The sequence below is a fragment of the Protomyctophum bolini genome (genome assembly GCF_963924005.1).
Source record: "Protomyctophum bolini genome assembly, contig: SCAFFOLD_330, whole genome shotgun sequence".
In the NCBI taxonomy this organism is placed as follows: domain Eukaryota; kingdom Metazoa; phylum Chordata; class Actinopteri; order Myctophiformes; family Myctophidae; genus Protomyctophum; species Protomyctophum bolini.
In genome coordinates this window covers 15,820-29,904 of record NW_027665654.1, presented here as the reverse complement: position 1 = coordinate 29,904, position 14,085 = coordinate 15,820, and the positions used below count along the sequence as shown (strand labels likewise).

Genomic DNA, 14,085 nt, shown 5'->3' with positions numbered 1-14,085 from the left:
CTTTTTCTTTTACCAATACAATAATATTAAATAAACTGTTAACTGGCCAATATGTGTACAGTCACTTTAAAGGCGTAATTGTGTTTACCCAGACAGCGCTGGTTGGCAGATATCAATACACTTTTAGACCGACATGTTTGTGCCAGCATGGATGACCACATTTATTCCTTGAATCGCGTCTTGTCTTGATTGTTTAATTGTTTAATTAATTGTTTAATTGTTGATTGCATACATGGGACACTATGCTCGATAACAGGCTCGACGATTAGCCCCGAAGCTTATTGATAACGGGGTACTCAATAAGCTCGTTATCCCTGTAAGACCCGGGTATATTTATATACTTGCAAAAACAGAGATTTCAACCTTACTACTACTTTGTACTACTAGGACTTTGCAGAGGAAATGATGTAAAAAAAAAAAAAAAAAAGTTTTATGAAAGTTTTATGCACATTTATATAATAATTATATAATAATATAATGAATTAATAATTTTCATTTGGGGGATATCTTTCACAATAATGAATAAAACATGTTCTAGACATTCTAATGATAACAAAAATCGGATTTTTTCATCGAGCCCCGTCCCTATACGTGTGTGACCTCTACTCGTTCTTCAGGTGGTCCGCTCTGTGGACGAACACGCAGCGGACGGCCGACACCCGGACCCCCGCCGCCGCCGCCGCCGCCGGACCCCCGCTGTCGTCGTCGTCGTCGTCCCCCTCCCCCCGCCGCCGTCCGGTCAGGGACAGGACGAAGCGGCAGACCCCCGTGTTGGGGCACAGCGAGAACATGTGCGCCGCGCGCTCCGACTCCGACTCCGAGCCGCCCCCCCTGCCGGACGGCGGGGGGGCGGAGCAGCGCAGCTCCTCCACCAGGTGGCGCAGCATCACGCGCACGTAGGCTCCGTGGCTGACCACCAGGGCGTGGGCGGCGAGGGTCCGCACGCCTTCGCACGCCTTCCCCTCCTCCTTCTCCTCCTCCGCTGTAAAGACGGTCACAACCGAGAGGTCATCATCGCCATTGGCTGACATTTTTGGCAACATTTTCTTTTTTTTTTTTTTAAACCCATTTTGACCTGGGAACAATTCTGCGAATGTCTTCTTGTTTTCTTGAAAAAGCAGTTTTTTTCTATGTCAGTCGTTCTCAGACACTTTCATGTCACTCTTCACGATTCTTCAAAAATAGCAGACCTACAAGCTTGCAGATCTGCTATTTTTCGATAGCTAAAGCGCGACATAATGCTAACACCAAAAGGCGTTCCCGCGCAAAATGGGTTAATTACCATTGTTTTACCAGAAACACATTAATAGATAGCCCTGATTAACAGGTGTGTAACTCTGAGAGTGACCCCCTTTTTCCATCGGTTGGTTCCCAATGGGAAGCGGTTCAGTTATTTTTGGTTCTTAGTCCATGAGCCAGAGCTCCAATTACATTGTTGGGGAAAAACTAGACCTATATGAAACTGTTTATAGGATCAATACAAGTAAATGAATACATGATAACCCTTCCACGGTAGCTTTTTCATGTTTTCTATTTTGCATATTTTCCTATACATAATGCCTCATTTGCATATTCTAAAAACGTGTAATACAACAAATCATTGTCTTCGTGTATGTACTCAATTAGGGAAGTTTCATGGTGATAACAATCTAGGTATGGTTTTGCCACACTCAATTCATAATATTAACGTTCCACTTTTTGGAGCTCCATGGCTCATGGACTAAGAACCAAAAAGAACTGAACCGGTTCCTATTGGGGCCTCAAGACAAGAGTTACATAGTACTAGTAGTAGTACTAGTTGGACTCCTCATGTGTCCCTATAGTGTCATAATAGACAATTGCCATAGTTATTCGGTTGGGTCTTATATATGATCAAAATTAGAACATCATAATGGTGTGTAAAACTGAAAGTCTAAAAGGTCTAATTCAGTTAGTTTTCATTTGTTTTTAGAGCAGGTTTCTTTTTATTAGTTTGCGTTTTTTTTTTTTTTTAGTTTTAGTTTGGTTTTTATTTGTTTTATATTAGTGTTAGTTTGTTTTTTCATACTTTGGGTTATTTGTCAGGTGCAGGATTAAAACAGAGTCAGAGTAAGTAAGTATAGGTCAGTTGTGTAATAAAAACTGACCTTATACGTATACGTATAACAATACAGTTCACAATGTGTTCGTTTTGTAAACACACAATACAGTTAGTCATAATTTTAGTTTTTTTTTTAATTAAATGTTTTATTTGGTTCATATAACTAAAGGCCTTTCCCCCCCCCCTCTTTTCTTTCAATTTTAGTTTTCATTATTCCGTTAAGTTTCCGTTAACTAGTAATTTGTAATTTATAATAATAACCTTGCTCCGCTACTTCAGTCTGCTGTCCATCGACCCCCTCAGAGGAGGAGGAGGGGGAGGGGTCGTCGTCGGGCCAACGGTGGTCCGCACACATGCGCTGGAACAGGTGGTCCAGGAACAGTATGACTCGCTCCTTCACCTAGAGAGAGAAACAGAGGACGGAATTTGGACGAATGCTGTGCCAAATGCAGAGATGTGGCAGTTTGAATGTTCTCCCCGTGTAGTAGGGTATAGGTCATGTCGCGAGCCCCCGGAAACAGAGAGAGAGCGATTTTGTTTTAATTACGTACCCTCGCATGTTCTCCCCGTGTCCCCTAGGGTAGGTACCCTCACATGTTCTCCCTGTGTCCCCTAGGTAGGTACCCTCACATGTTCTCCCCGTGTCCCCTATAGGGTAGGTACCCTCACATGTTCTCCTCGTGTCCCCTATAGGGTAGGTACCCTCACATGTTCTCCCCGTGTCCCCTAGGGTAGGTACCCTCACATGTTCTCCCCGTGTCCCCTAGGGTAGGTACCCTCACATGTTCTCCCCGTGTCCCCTATAGGGTAGGTACCCTCACATGTTCTCCCCGTGTCCCCTATAGGGTAGATACCCTCACATGTTCTCCCCGTGTCCCCATAGGTATACCCTCACATGTTCTCCTCGTGTCCCCTATAGGGTAGGTATACCCTCACATGTTCTCCCCGTGTCCCCTAGGGTAGGTATACCCTCACATGTTCTCCTCGTGTCCCCTATAGGGTAGGTACCCTCACATGTTCTCCCCTTGTCCCCTAGGGTAGGTACCCTCACATGTTCTCCCCGTGTCCCCTATAGGGTAGGTACCCTCACATGTTCTCCCCGTGTCCCCTAGGGTAGGTACCCTCACATGTTCTCCCCGTGTCCCCTATAGGGTAGGTACCCTCACATGTTCTCCCCGAGTCCCCTAGGGTAGGTACCCTCACATGTTCTCCTCGTGTCCCCTATAGGGTAGGTACCCTCACATGTTCTCCCCTTGTCCCCTAGGGTAGGTACCCTCACATGTTCTCCCCGTGTCCCCTATAGGGTACCCTCACATGTTCTCCCCTTGTCCCCTAGGGTAGGTACCCTCACATGTTCTCCCCGTGTCCCCTAGGGTAGGTACCCTCACATGTTCTCCCCGTGTCCCCTATAGGGTAGGTACCCTCACATGTTCTCCCCGTGTCCCCTAGGGTAGGTACCCTCACATGTTCTCCCCGTGTCCCCTATAGGGTAGGTACCCTCACATGTTCTCCCCGTGTCCCCTAGGGTAGGTACCCTCACATGTTCTCCCCGTGTCCCCTATAGGGTAGGTACCCTCACATGTTCTCCCCGAGTCCCCTAGGGTAGGTACCCTCACATGTTCTCCTCGTGTCCCCTATAGGGTAGGTACCCTCACATGTTCTCCCCTTGTCCCCTAGGGTAGGTACCCTCACATGTTCTCCCCGTGTCCCCTATAGGGTACCCTCACATGTTCTCCCCTTGTCCCCTAGGGTAGGTACCCTCACATGTTCTCCCCGTGTCCCCTAGGGTAGGTACCCTCACATGTTCTCCCCGTGTCCCCTATAGGGTAGGTACCCTCACATGTTCTCCCCGTGTCCCCTAGGGTAGGTACCCTCACATGTTCTCCCCGTGTCCCCTATAGGGTAGGTACCCTCACATGTTCTCCCCGTGTCCCCTTTAGGGTAGGTACCCTCACATGTTCTCCCCGTGTCCCCTAGGGTAGGTACCCTCACATGTTCTCCCCTTGTCCCCTAGGGTAGGTACCCTCACATGTTCTCCCCGTGTCCCCTAGGGTAGGTACCCTCACATGTTCTCCCCGTGTCCCCTATAGGGTAGGTACCCTCACATGTTCTCCCCGTGTCCCCTAGGGTAGGTACCCTCACATGTTCTCCCCGTGTCCCCTAGGGTAGGTACCCTCACATGTTCTCCCCGTGTCCCCTAGGGTAGGTATACCCTCACATTGTCTACAATAGATTTTAATGAGCATTATAGAGAATAAGGATGACCCTGCAAGAGCAAGTGGGAAGCTGACACACACACGCACGCAAACACACACACACACACACACACACACACACACACACACACACACACACACACACACACACACACACACACACACACACACACACACACACACACACACACACACACACACACACACACACACACAGAGAGAGCATGTTTTTGGTGCTCAGCGAACCTCCCACGGATAAATAAATAAGAGGGAGAGGCAGCGGCCCAAGACTTTTATGTCTGTCTTCGCCGCGTATTGCTTACGCACTCCGTGATGCTGTGACGATGTGCACCATCCTCATGGGTGACCAGCGGTCGGTCACACATATATACAAAGCAAACAGGGCCGGATCATTCTGCACTGGGACTGGTTAGAACTGTATATAGCCCCCCCCCCCCCCCCCCCCCCCCGAGCCCCAGATCAGGTATCTCTCTCTCAAATGGAACATCTTCCCCCCTCCCTCCCCACACGCATGCATCGTTGCATGCACAACGTCGATGCTCTCGGATTAATTAAGCTGAAATATAGTGACTTTTTAACCCTAGAAAGAGAACACTAAACCCGGATGATTTTCACCCGGACATGTATTTATAATATGTGATTTTTTCATAATGTTGTTGATCTCTGAGGTGGGGGGGTGGGGTCTTTCAGTATGCCGCCGTCATGATGCTCAGTGACATCATAGAAGGTTGTTTCCGTGCCCGCATCGGCGCATCCCTGTTTTTTGTTCTTTGGTGAATTTCACCTGGGTTTAGTGATAGTAGGGTCACTCAAAATAAATATAAGAATAAATAAATCCCATACTTCCACAATGGCCCAGTTGATGCAATTATGCAATTCTCACTGGACCATTATTTTCACATCAGGTCCCAGGAATGGATGGACCAAATAAGTTTCCCAGATCTGTTATTTCTTTCTTTATTTTTTTAAATAATAGCTACACACATTTTTCACAGATTTTGCCCCGGAGCCATGATCATCATTTTTTTTTTTTTTTTTTTTCGTGTTGAAATATTAACGAATAGTACATCAAATTGCCATATATTGTTCTACTTTAATATATTTAGATTTTTATGGAATTTATTATGTTTGTTCAGTGATGGGTGTAACACAGTGGTTCCCAAACTGTGGAGTGTGCACCCCCTTGTGGTGCGTGAGAGCCTTCTAGGGGGTGCGCGACATGAAAAGTCTAATGGTGGTGCTATGGTTTTATTTGAAATACATTAACATATTATGCCAATACATGGCAAGTAATGCAGAATATAGCCTATGCTGCATAATATTATGCCATAGTCAGGTTCATAATATGTGCAAAAGGAAATATGTGTCTCTATATATAGCTTATGCAATTTATATTTCCATGTGCGTCGTCAGTGCTGGGAAGGTAACATATAAGTAAAGTACATTTACCTATACTTAATTTTTTTTAGGTATTTCTTAATTAACTGTCAACTGTCAATGTTTCAATATTTATACTTCTACTTCACCAGTTCTCAGTATTGTACTTTTTCAGTTTTCATATAAAATGGACATGTAACCAATGATGCAGCCCTATTTTATACTTTGCTAGCATGAAATAGCAAACATGATGCACGCATCTGCTATTTGTGAAAGATTTGATGAGTGACTGCTGCCATCTAGTGGTACTTGGTGCACATTGCATCCTGAAAGCGTCAGACTCTCGCCCCACCACTGGAAGAGGGTCTCAACCCTCCCTGTGTGTTTTCTAATAATTTATGGATTGATTGATTGATTTAAATCAATCAAGTAACAGTACAGTAAAGAACCTGGGGGTCATTATTGATTCTGAATTTAATTTTAATTCACACATTAATCATGTTACCAAGATTGCCTTTTTTCACCTTAGAAATAATTGCACGAATCAGAGCCCATTTGTCTTTGGATGATGCAAAAACGCTAATCCACGCCTTTGTTTTTTCTCGGCTTGATTACTGCAATGCACTTTTTTCTGGACTGCCTAAAGAAAGCAACTGACAGATTACAACTTGTCCAAAATTCAGCAGCCAGAGTTTTAACTAGAACTAAGATGAGAGTACATATTACTCCAGTTTTGGCTTCACTTGTTTTTAGGATTGATTTTTAAATTATTTTACTTGTGTATAAAGCTCTCAATGGTCTCGCACCTTCCTACCTACATGACTGCCTGCCTAAATATGTCCCAAACCGCCCCCTAAGGTCTTCCACTGCTGGCCTGCTCGCTTTGCCTAAATAAATACGGGGAAGCAGCTTTTTGCTTCTACGGGCCGACGGCATGGAACAAGCTCCCACTGTACCTTCCTCAGGCAGCCTCTGTAGACATTTTTAAAGCACAGCTCAAGAACCACTGCTACAACATTGCTTTTAATTGATCTTTTATTTTTTTGTTATTCATGTACTCACTGTATTGCATTACTGCTTGTTTTTTTAATGTATTTTTTTTCCTCCATTGCTCTGTAAAGCACTTTGAGCTGCATTTCATGTCATGAAAGTGCCATACAAATAAAGTTTTATTATTATTATTTAGTGACCGATTGAAAATTGTACTTAAAGTTTGTACAGTTTGGGTACAGATCAACAAAGGTACAGGTCAATACAAAAGCTGCTAAGGGGATGAAACCAGAAAAATCACTATATAAAACTTGCCTATTATACATCAGGGTCTTTCTAGGAAAATAAAGGTTTACATGAAATCAATTGAAACTATTAACACAAGACAGCAACGGTGTGGGAGCTTGAGCTTTTCCCGAGCGGGCCCTCGCCGCGGAGAGCATCGGGGTTGAAAATGAAACCCAGCAGTTCGCTCCGTCCTGAATGTTTCAATGAACGAGGACGACGGCGTTGGCTGACATTTACGGGGCATGCCGAGCCCCCCCCCCCCCCCCCCCCACCCCCTCACATTCTGTAACTGGGCCCTATTGGTGGTGGTAAAACGCGGTTCATTCTAAATGTTACGTGGCTGAAGAGACTTTCTATGTTAAGACAAGTCATGGCCTTATTATGTCACTGCTTCCATGAGGGGAGAGAGAGAGAGAGAGAGAGAGAGAGAGCGAGCCTTTCTATGTTTCTAAGACAAGTCATGGTAGGAACATTACTGGATGAGGAGAGAGAGAGAAAGAGAGAGAGAGAGAGAGAGAGAGAGAGGGGGGGGGGGGGGGGGGAGGGCATTTAAAAATAAGAATAAACATCTTGAAAGATTGCGGAGAAATTCAAAATAGTTTAGAAAAATGCATAATTTATTTGGGGTCCTTATTAATATATATATAATAAATGTTTGAGAACCACATCGGTAATCAGAGAATGATCATGATCCGCAGCATGCGGTGTGTGTGTGTGTGTGTGTGTGTGTGTGTGTGTGTCTGTGTGTGACCTCTGACCTGCTGTGGGGTCTCTCCCTGCGGTGGGGTGAAGTCCGGACAGGTCTGTCCCGCAGCCTGGGCCATGTCCCTGATGTCCTGGACGGGTCTGCCCTCTGCCACACCGAAGCTCTACGCACGCACGCACGCACGCAAATTATCATATTTAGATCAGCACATGAGGCGAACTCTTTAAGAAAAGAACCGGTATAGGACTCTCCAAAACCATGGGTGCCATGGGCCAGGTCTCGAAGGGAAAGCTGGTGCATCCATTTTGAATGCCATCGATGCATTGTGAAAAAGGGACAAAATGACATCTAGTCAGAGCATTCGATGCTCCAGTATAGACGCGTTCACTGGGCTACCAAAATGGGCTGCATTCTGTGTGTTTGATAACGGCTACCAGCGACCACGGGCGTTGTCAACTGACTTACGCGGCCGGTCGAAACTGATATGAGGTTAGGGGACTTACGTGGCGGGTTATAACTGATATGAGGGTAGGGGACTTACGTGGCGGGTTATAACTGATATGAGGGTAGGGGACTTACGTGGCGGGTTATAACTGATATGAGGGTAGGGGACTTACGTGGCGGGTTATAACTGGCATGAGGTTAGGGGACTTACGTGGCGGGTTAAGACTGATATGAGGTTAGGGGACTTGCGTGGCCGGTTAAGACTGATATGAGGTTAGGGGACTTACGTGGCCGGTTATGACTGATATGAGGTTAGGGGACTTGCGTGGCCGGTTATGACTGAGGTTAGGGGACTTACGTGGCCGGTTGTAACTGATATGAGGTTAGGGGACTTACGTGGCCGGTTATGACTGATATGAGGTTAGGGGACTTGCGTGGCCGGTTATGACTGAGGTTAGGGGACTTACGTGGCCGGTTGTAACTGATATGAGGTTAGGGGACTTACGTGGCCGGTTATAACTGATATGAGGGTAGGGGACTTACGTGGCTGGTTATAACTGGCATGGGGCTAGGGGACTACCCACTCGAGACGTTTGCGGTATAGGTCAGTAAATACGCCTATACTTGAGCATCGGATGCTCTGATAAAAACGCGATGTCGTCCCTTTCAATGCATCGACGGCATTCTAATGCGCTATAAGAAGAAGTCACGACGACACTCACCCTCTCCTTGAGTGCAGGATCCGTCACCATCTGCAGGCCAGTGCAACTGGCGTTGTGTCTCACTATGGCCTCGGCCGTCTGAGAAAACAACAGCACACAATGTATACGTCACAGGGGGTGCGACACTTTGATCACACTTAAAGCTGCGCGCATTCATATACTCCACCTTTGGGTGATGACATAATCTCTGCGGTGGTTGGGAAAACTATACAGCATGACGTCACCGAGCCGCGGTGATAAGAGACTCACCGCTCACCCCCAACACATCTCTCTGTTGTTTTGAGTGGTGCAACCACTCCCAAGGAACAGCAATGTCCGTGTTCACCTATGTGTTGTTCACCTATGTGACGTTATAATGAGCCAATGACTATGAGTACCAGTAGGGGCGCTGTTGTGCCAGAAACAGAGAGCGAGATAGTATTAGTGCTGCACTGTTGCCTGCTAATGAGAGAGAGAGAAAGAGAGGAGAGGGGGGGGGGGGGGGGGGGGGGGGGGGAGAGGAGGGGGGGAGAGAGAGAGGGGAGTTGCACCACTCAGTTCACACAGGTGTGATTTCATTTTACTAAGCAAGCACCGAAAAGATGACTATAGCTCATCACCTAAAACTGGAGTATATGCGTGGACAGTCTGAACACCAGCACACATACATGCTTCACGAAAGAAGAAGCAACGCTGTAATCACGTCGAGAGTCCCATTAAACAAAACATGCATGGCTGATCCCGACGATCGTCTGACCTGACGAGCTCGCTGCATGTCACTGACAAACAGGTTGGAGAAGTGGACATCTTTGAGGTACCTTCCCACAGAGTCTGCCTGCTGTAGGCCCGTCTCCGACAGCGGAGAGTCTATGGCCTGGCCTGAAACACGACACAACACAACACGAGTCAGCTTGTTGTATATAAAGTATAGGCCTGTCTGTGACAAGAGGAGTGTTGATGCGAAAAGCCTGCATCCTGCATCCTTATAGGCCTCACGCACACCCAAAAGGCTCATTCATATAGTCTGGATTGTCGGTGGTGAGGTGACCACGTGACCGAACTACAACATGACGTCACGAGCCGCGGTGAAGAGCAAACCACCGCCACCGCTCCTCGAGCCCTTCTCTCTGTTTTTACTCACCACCGTCCGCTCAACGTTATTTCAGCTCCGGTTCATGGTCAGCTCACCACCGAAAATCCAGACTATGAATAGGCCTTAAGACACACTTAATTGTGTCACATGGTTTCATCATGACACAACCTTGTTGGCTTGTCTTCTAATAGAAACTGCAGGCTTTCTTTTCCTGAAAAGTTGCAATGTGAAAATGGAAGCCACCGTTCTCATGATAATACAAATCTAAATATATATATATATATATATGTTTGAGACACAGACCGAGTAGAATACAATTGTGGTGCACGTGAACATTAGTGAGGACCAGTTATATGAAGAGATGTTGAAGTGGTCCATTTAAGGCCATTTTCTGACTGAATGTTCCCGATCATCTTTTCAACCATACCTTGTAAAATGCCATCTTTGTTGAATTGTGTCTCCCCACTGGAAAACAACAAAACAAAACAAAATCAATAAATAAATCAAATGACAGATAGGCCTACTGATAACCAGTGGTGTAAAGTAATTAACGTACATTTACCTGTACTGTACTTAAGTACAATTTTGAGGTAGTTGTACTTCACTTGAGTATTTCCAAATTTCAGTACATTTACTTAAATTCTACTCCACTACATTTCTGAGACAAATATTGTACTTTTAACCCACTACAATTATTTCAAAACGTTAGTTACTTTGAATATTAAAAAAAAAAAATACATTAACCACTTCAACCCCGGCCATATACATTTTGGCCATTTGAAAATAGCAGATCTACAAGCTCAAAATGCGTCGCTTGCAGAACGATTTTGTACATATTTTGAACTAGAGAAATGGGACATTCTGCCATATGGAATCCCCTAGCCTGCTGACCTAAGATGTGCAAAATCACTATCCACGTTTAGATCCCTCTATGTTTTGATGCAAATACTTTTGTACTTTTACTCAAGTACATTTTGAATGGACTCGTAATTGGGATAATATTTCGTCTGCAATTAATACTTTTACTTAAGTAAAACTAAAACATATTGGAGTAGGATACTTGATCGTTCCTATAGCCCTAGAACGGCTCTTGTTGTTACATACAGTAAGTACAGTATTTCACATACAGAGCCATAGAACACCCAGGTTAATTTCTGTTCGGGTTCAAAATGGGCGGCCTAAATGTGATAAATGCTCCGTTTGTACTCACCCATTAAATAATTCCAAAGACGTGGTGTGAAATATGGTCCTCTAGTTTTATATCCATGTGAAAGTTCTGGCACAAAACGCGTATTTAGTGAATTATCTCCACTTTTTCAAGAGATGCACACGGACGCCTTTCTCTCCGGGCGAGGGGGGGCCGGAACAATCGATGAACTGATTTTACAAATACGTCCTGTTTACCGCAGACGTCATCACCAATTGACCAGGGAAACACAAAAGTTTGCAGTCACACAATTGGCAGGTGGTGTGATTAATTACCCAGCACCTATCGCAAAGCACCTGCCAATTGTGTGAGCGCAAACTTTTGTGTTTCAATCAATCTTTCCGGCCCCCCCTCGCCGAAGAGAAAGGCGTCCGTGTGCATCTCTTGAAAAAGTGGAGATAATTCACTAAATACACGTTTTGTGCCAGAACTTTCACATGGATATAAAACTATAGAGGACCATATTTCACTCCACGTCTTTGGAATTATTTAATGGGCGAGTACAAACGGAGCATTTATCACATTTATGCCGCCCATTTTGAACCCGAACCAGGATCTGGTGCAAGCGATCTATGCCTGAGATACATGAAAATGTACGAAGTATAGCCTAATTAAATGATCACAGGCATTCTAGGTCTAGATCGTTGCACTGCAACACTGTCACTGACCACGCCCCCTATGAGAGCTTCGAGTTGAAATCGTTCATATAAGTTCATAGAACTCTGTTCACTGGGGGGAAAAAATCATGTGTGCACACAAAGCAACGCACTCTATGTGATATGAATGACGTGTCATAATTATTTATAGTTAATCAGGCAACAACACAAGCAGTAGGTTTTTAAAGTTACAGCTACCAGCTACGTGCATGGTTTAATAGTCGACAGTCCCTCAACATGATGCAACGTATATTGTTATAGTATAGGACTGGAGGATATAAGAGCACGTGTTTATAATAATAATAATAATAACAACAACAACAACAACAACAAACAACATGAGTGAGAAACAACCCATAATAATTATGAAGAATCTATACTTACTGTCGTACAACAGTCAGGCCGAATGTAAACACTGTCATACTGTCTATCTGCCTGCCTGCCTGCCTGTCTGTCTGACAGGTCGCTGAAATGTACCGTCATAATGCCAGCTATAATTACCCTTAAAGGCACAGTTACCTCTCAGCAGCACCCCAGACAAAGTTTGTAAGTTGCTTGCTTGATTCCTGTTTGTTTTGCATAGGTAGGGCCTATATTTAATAGGCTATAACTGTTATGTTACAAAACAATGGGGCTCAATGGCAGACATTGGCACATCAAAAAAGCACTTTCTCCATAGAAACTCCATTCACACTTTTTATTATTCAGTTTAGGCTACTGTGGAGACACCTGCTGGAACTTTTTACTTTGAAATGTTTTGTAGTTTCTGATTATTTAACTTAAACTCCCAATGCATTCTCAATGGCAATAGCACAAACTTTGGCATGCTACTACTACTAGTCCTACATACGTACACCTAGAAACCCCATTCAAACCTATTTAGGTTCATCTTACGGTGGACATGTTTGCCTGAAAAGGAATCTTTGAAATGTTTCATAGTTTTAGAAATATAGTGCTTTCAAATTTGATAAATGTATAATGGGGCTCAATGGCAGATATTGGCACGTCAAAAAAGCACTTTCACCTAGAAACCCCATTCACACTTTTTATTATTCAGCATGCTGGAACTTTTTACTGTGAAATGTTTTGTAGTTTCTGAGTTATTTAACTTAAACTCCCAATGCATTCTCAATGGCAATAGCACAAACTTTGGCATGCTACTAGTCCTACATACGTACACCTAGAAACCCCATTCAAAACTATTTAGGTTCATCTTACGGTGGGCACACATGCTGGAACTTTTTACTTTGAAATGTTTTTAGTTTCTGAGTGGGCTATATAGTCCATGGTCTCGGGCTGATTTTAGTTTTAGTTTTAATCTTCAAAAATGATGAAAAACAACATGCTATAGTATGCCTTCCAAGGCCATGAGCTATGGGCTGAACTTGAACCCACAACCTGTGGCTCACATAGACAGCAGCTTATCACAGAGTGCCACCATGCTCTCTGAGAGTGAAAATAGGATGAACTCACAACCTCTGGCTCACATATGGGTGTCATCTTAACAAGGGTTCCACAGAGCCACAGAGGCCTTTGGATCATGCATGTACAGAGCATTTGAATGGTGTTTTTGCTGTGCATCAAAGGTGTCTTTAGTGCATTTATAAGGGTTTATCATGTTTGTTAATCAGATAATAGAGGAGAAACAATGACAGAACAAGACAGAACACAGACAGAGTGCCTGGTAGCTCAGTGGGTTAAGTGGCTGTCCACAGGATCCAGATGTTGTGTGGGTTCAAATCCCACTCTGGGCTTAATTACTCTGAAAGTAGAAGATAAAACTGCCTGGAAAATCTCTCTCAGTCAGGCTAAGGTAGTGATGGTGCAGTGGTAAAGAAAAGGGCCTTGAAGTTTATGCATCGTCGTGGTGTTGCGAACCACTCGCAGGTTCAAGCCTATATAATACCACTAACGAACATGTCCTGATCCTACTGGCTGACCATGATCCTGCAGGCGCAGTATTATATGGGTGTGGGTGGTGGTGTCCCCCAGTCGTTTCGTACAATAAAAAGAGGTGGCTATGAAACTAAAATCCAGATCTGTCTGTAATATTAACCCATTCTGACCGGGCACCCATTTTGGTGTTAGCATCATGTCATGCTTTAGCTATTGAAAAATAGCAGATCTACAAGCTCATAGCGCGCCACCGAGTGGCGCGCTACGAGCTTGTAGGTCTGCTATTTTTGAAAATAATCGAAGAACGACTGACATTTTTAGAATCTGATCTCAGGTCAGAATGGGTCAATCAGACCAGTGTGTGTCCAGTGGAAACCTCGTATGAATCTGATCTCAGGTCAGAATGGGTT

General features: G+C 44.6%; 1 protein-coding gene across 1 annotated transcript; it reads right to left on the bottom strand.

Moving 5' to 3' along the window:
- Window positions 1-478: 478 nt before the first annotated feature.
- LOC308312221 (putative fructose-2,6-bisphosphatase TIGAR A) lies at window positions 479-12,231 on the bottom strand. The gene is made up of 7 exons (XM_080794604.1): window positions 12,164-12,231; window positions 10,344-10,381; window positions 9,581-9,702; window positions 8,845-8,922; window positions 7,731-7,841; window positions 2,342-2,480; window positions 479-982 (listed from the first exon to the last, which is right to left on the bottom strand). The coding sequence occupies exons 1-7, from the start codon at window positions 12,199-12,201 to the stop codon at window positions 603-605; spliced, it is 906 nt and encodes a 301-aa protein (XP_080650730.1). The 5' UTR covers window positions 12,202-12,231; the 3' UTR covers window positions 479-602.
- Between the last annotated feature and the right edge of the window lie 1,854 nt (window positions 12,232-14,085).

Excerpts from the sequence above, each read along its gene's own strand:
- LOC308312221 (XM_080794604.1), bottom strand. The coding sequence starts at position 12,201 with ATGACAGTGTTTACATTCGGCCTGACTGTTGTACGACA. Across the intron at positions 8,923-9,580 it reads ACATGCAGCGAGCTCGTCAG|ACGGCCGAGGCCATAGTGAG; the intron begins GTCAGACGATCG and ends TTGTTTTCTCAG. Across the intron at positions 2,481-7,730 it reads AGGGAGAGACCCCACAGCAG|GTGAAGGAGCGAGTCATACT; the intron begins GTCAGAGGTCAC and ends TTCTCTCTCTAG.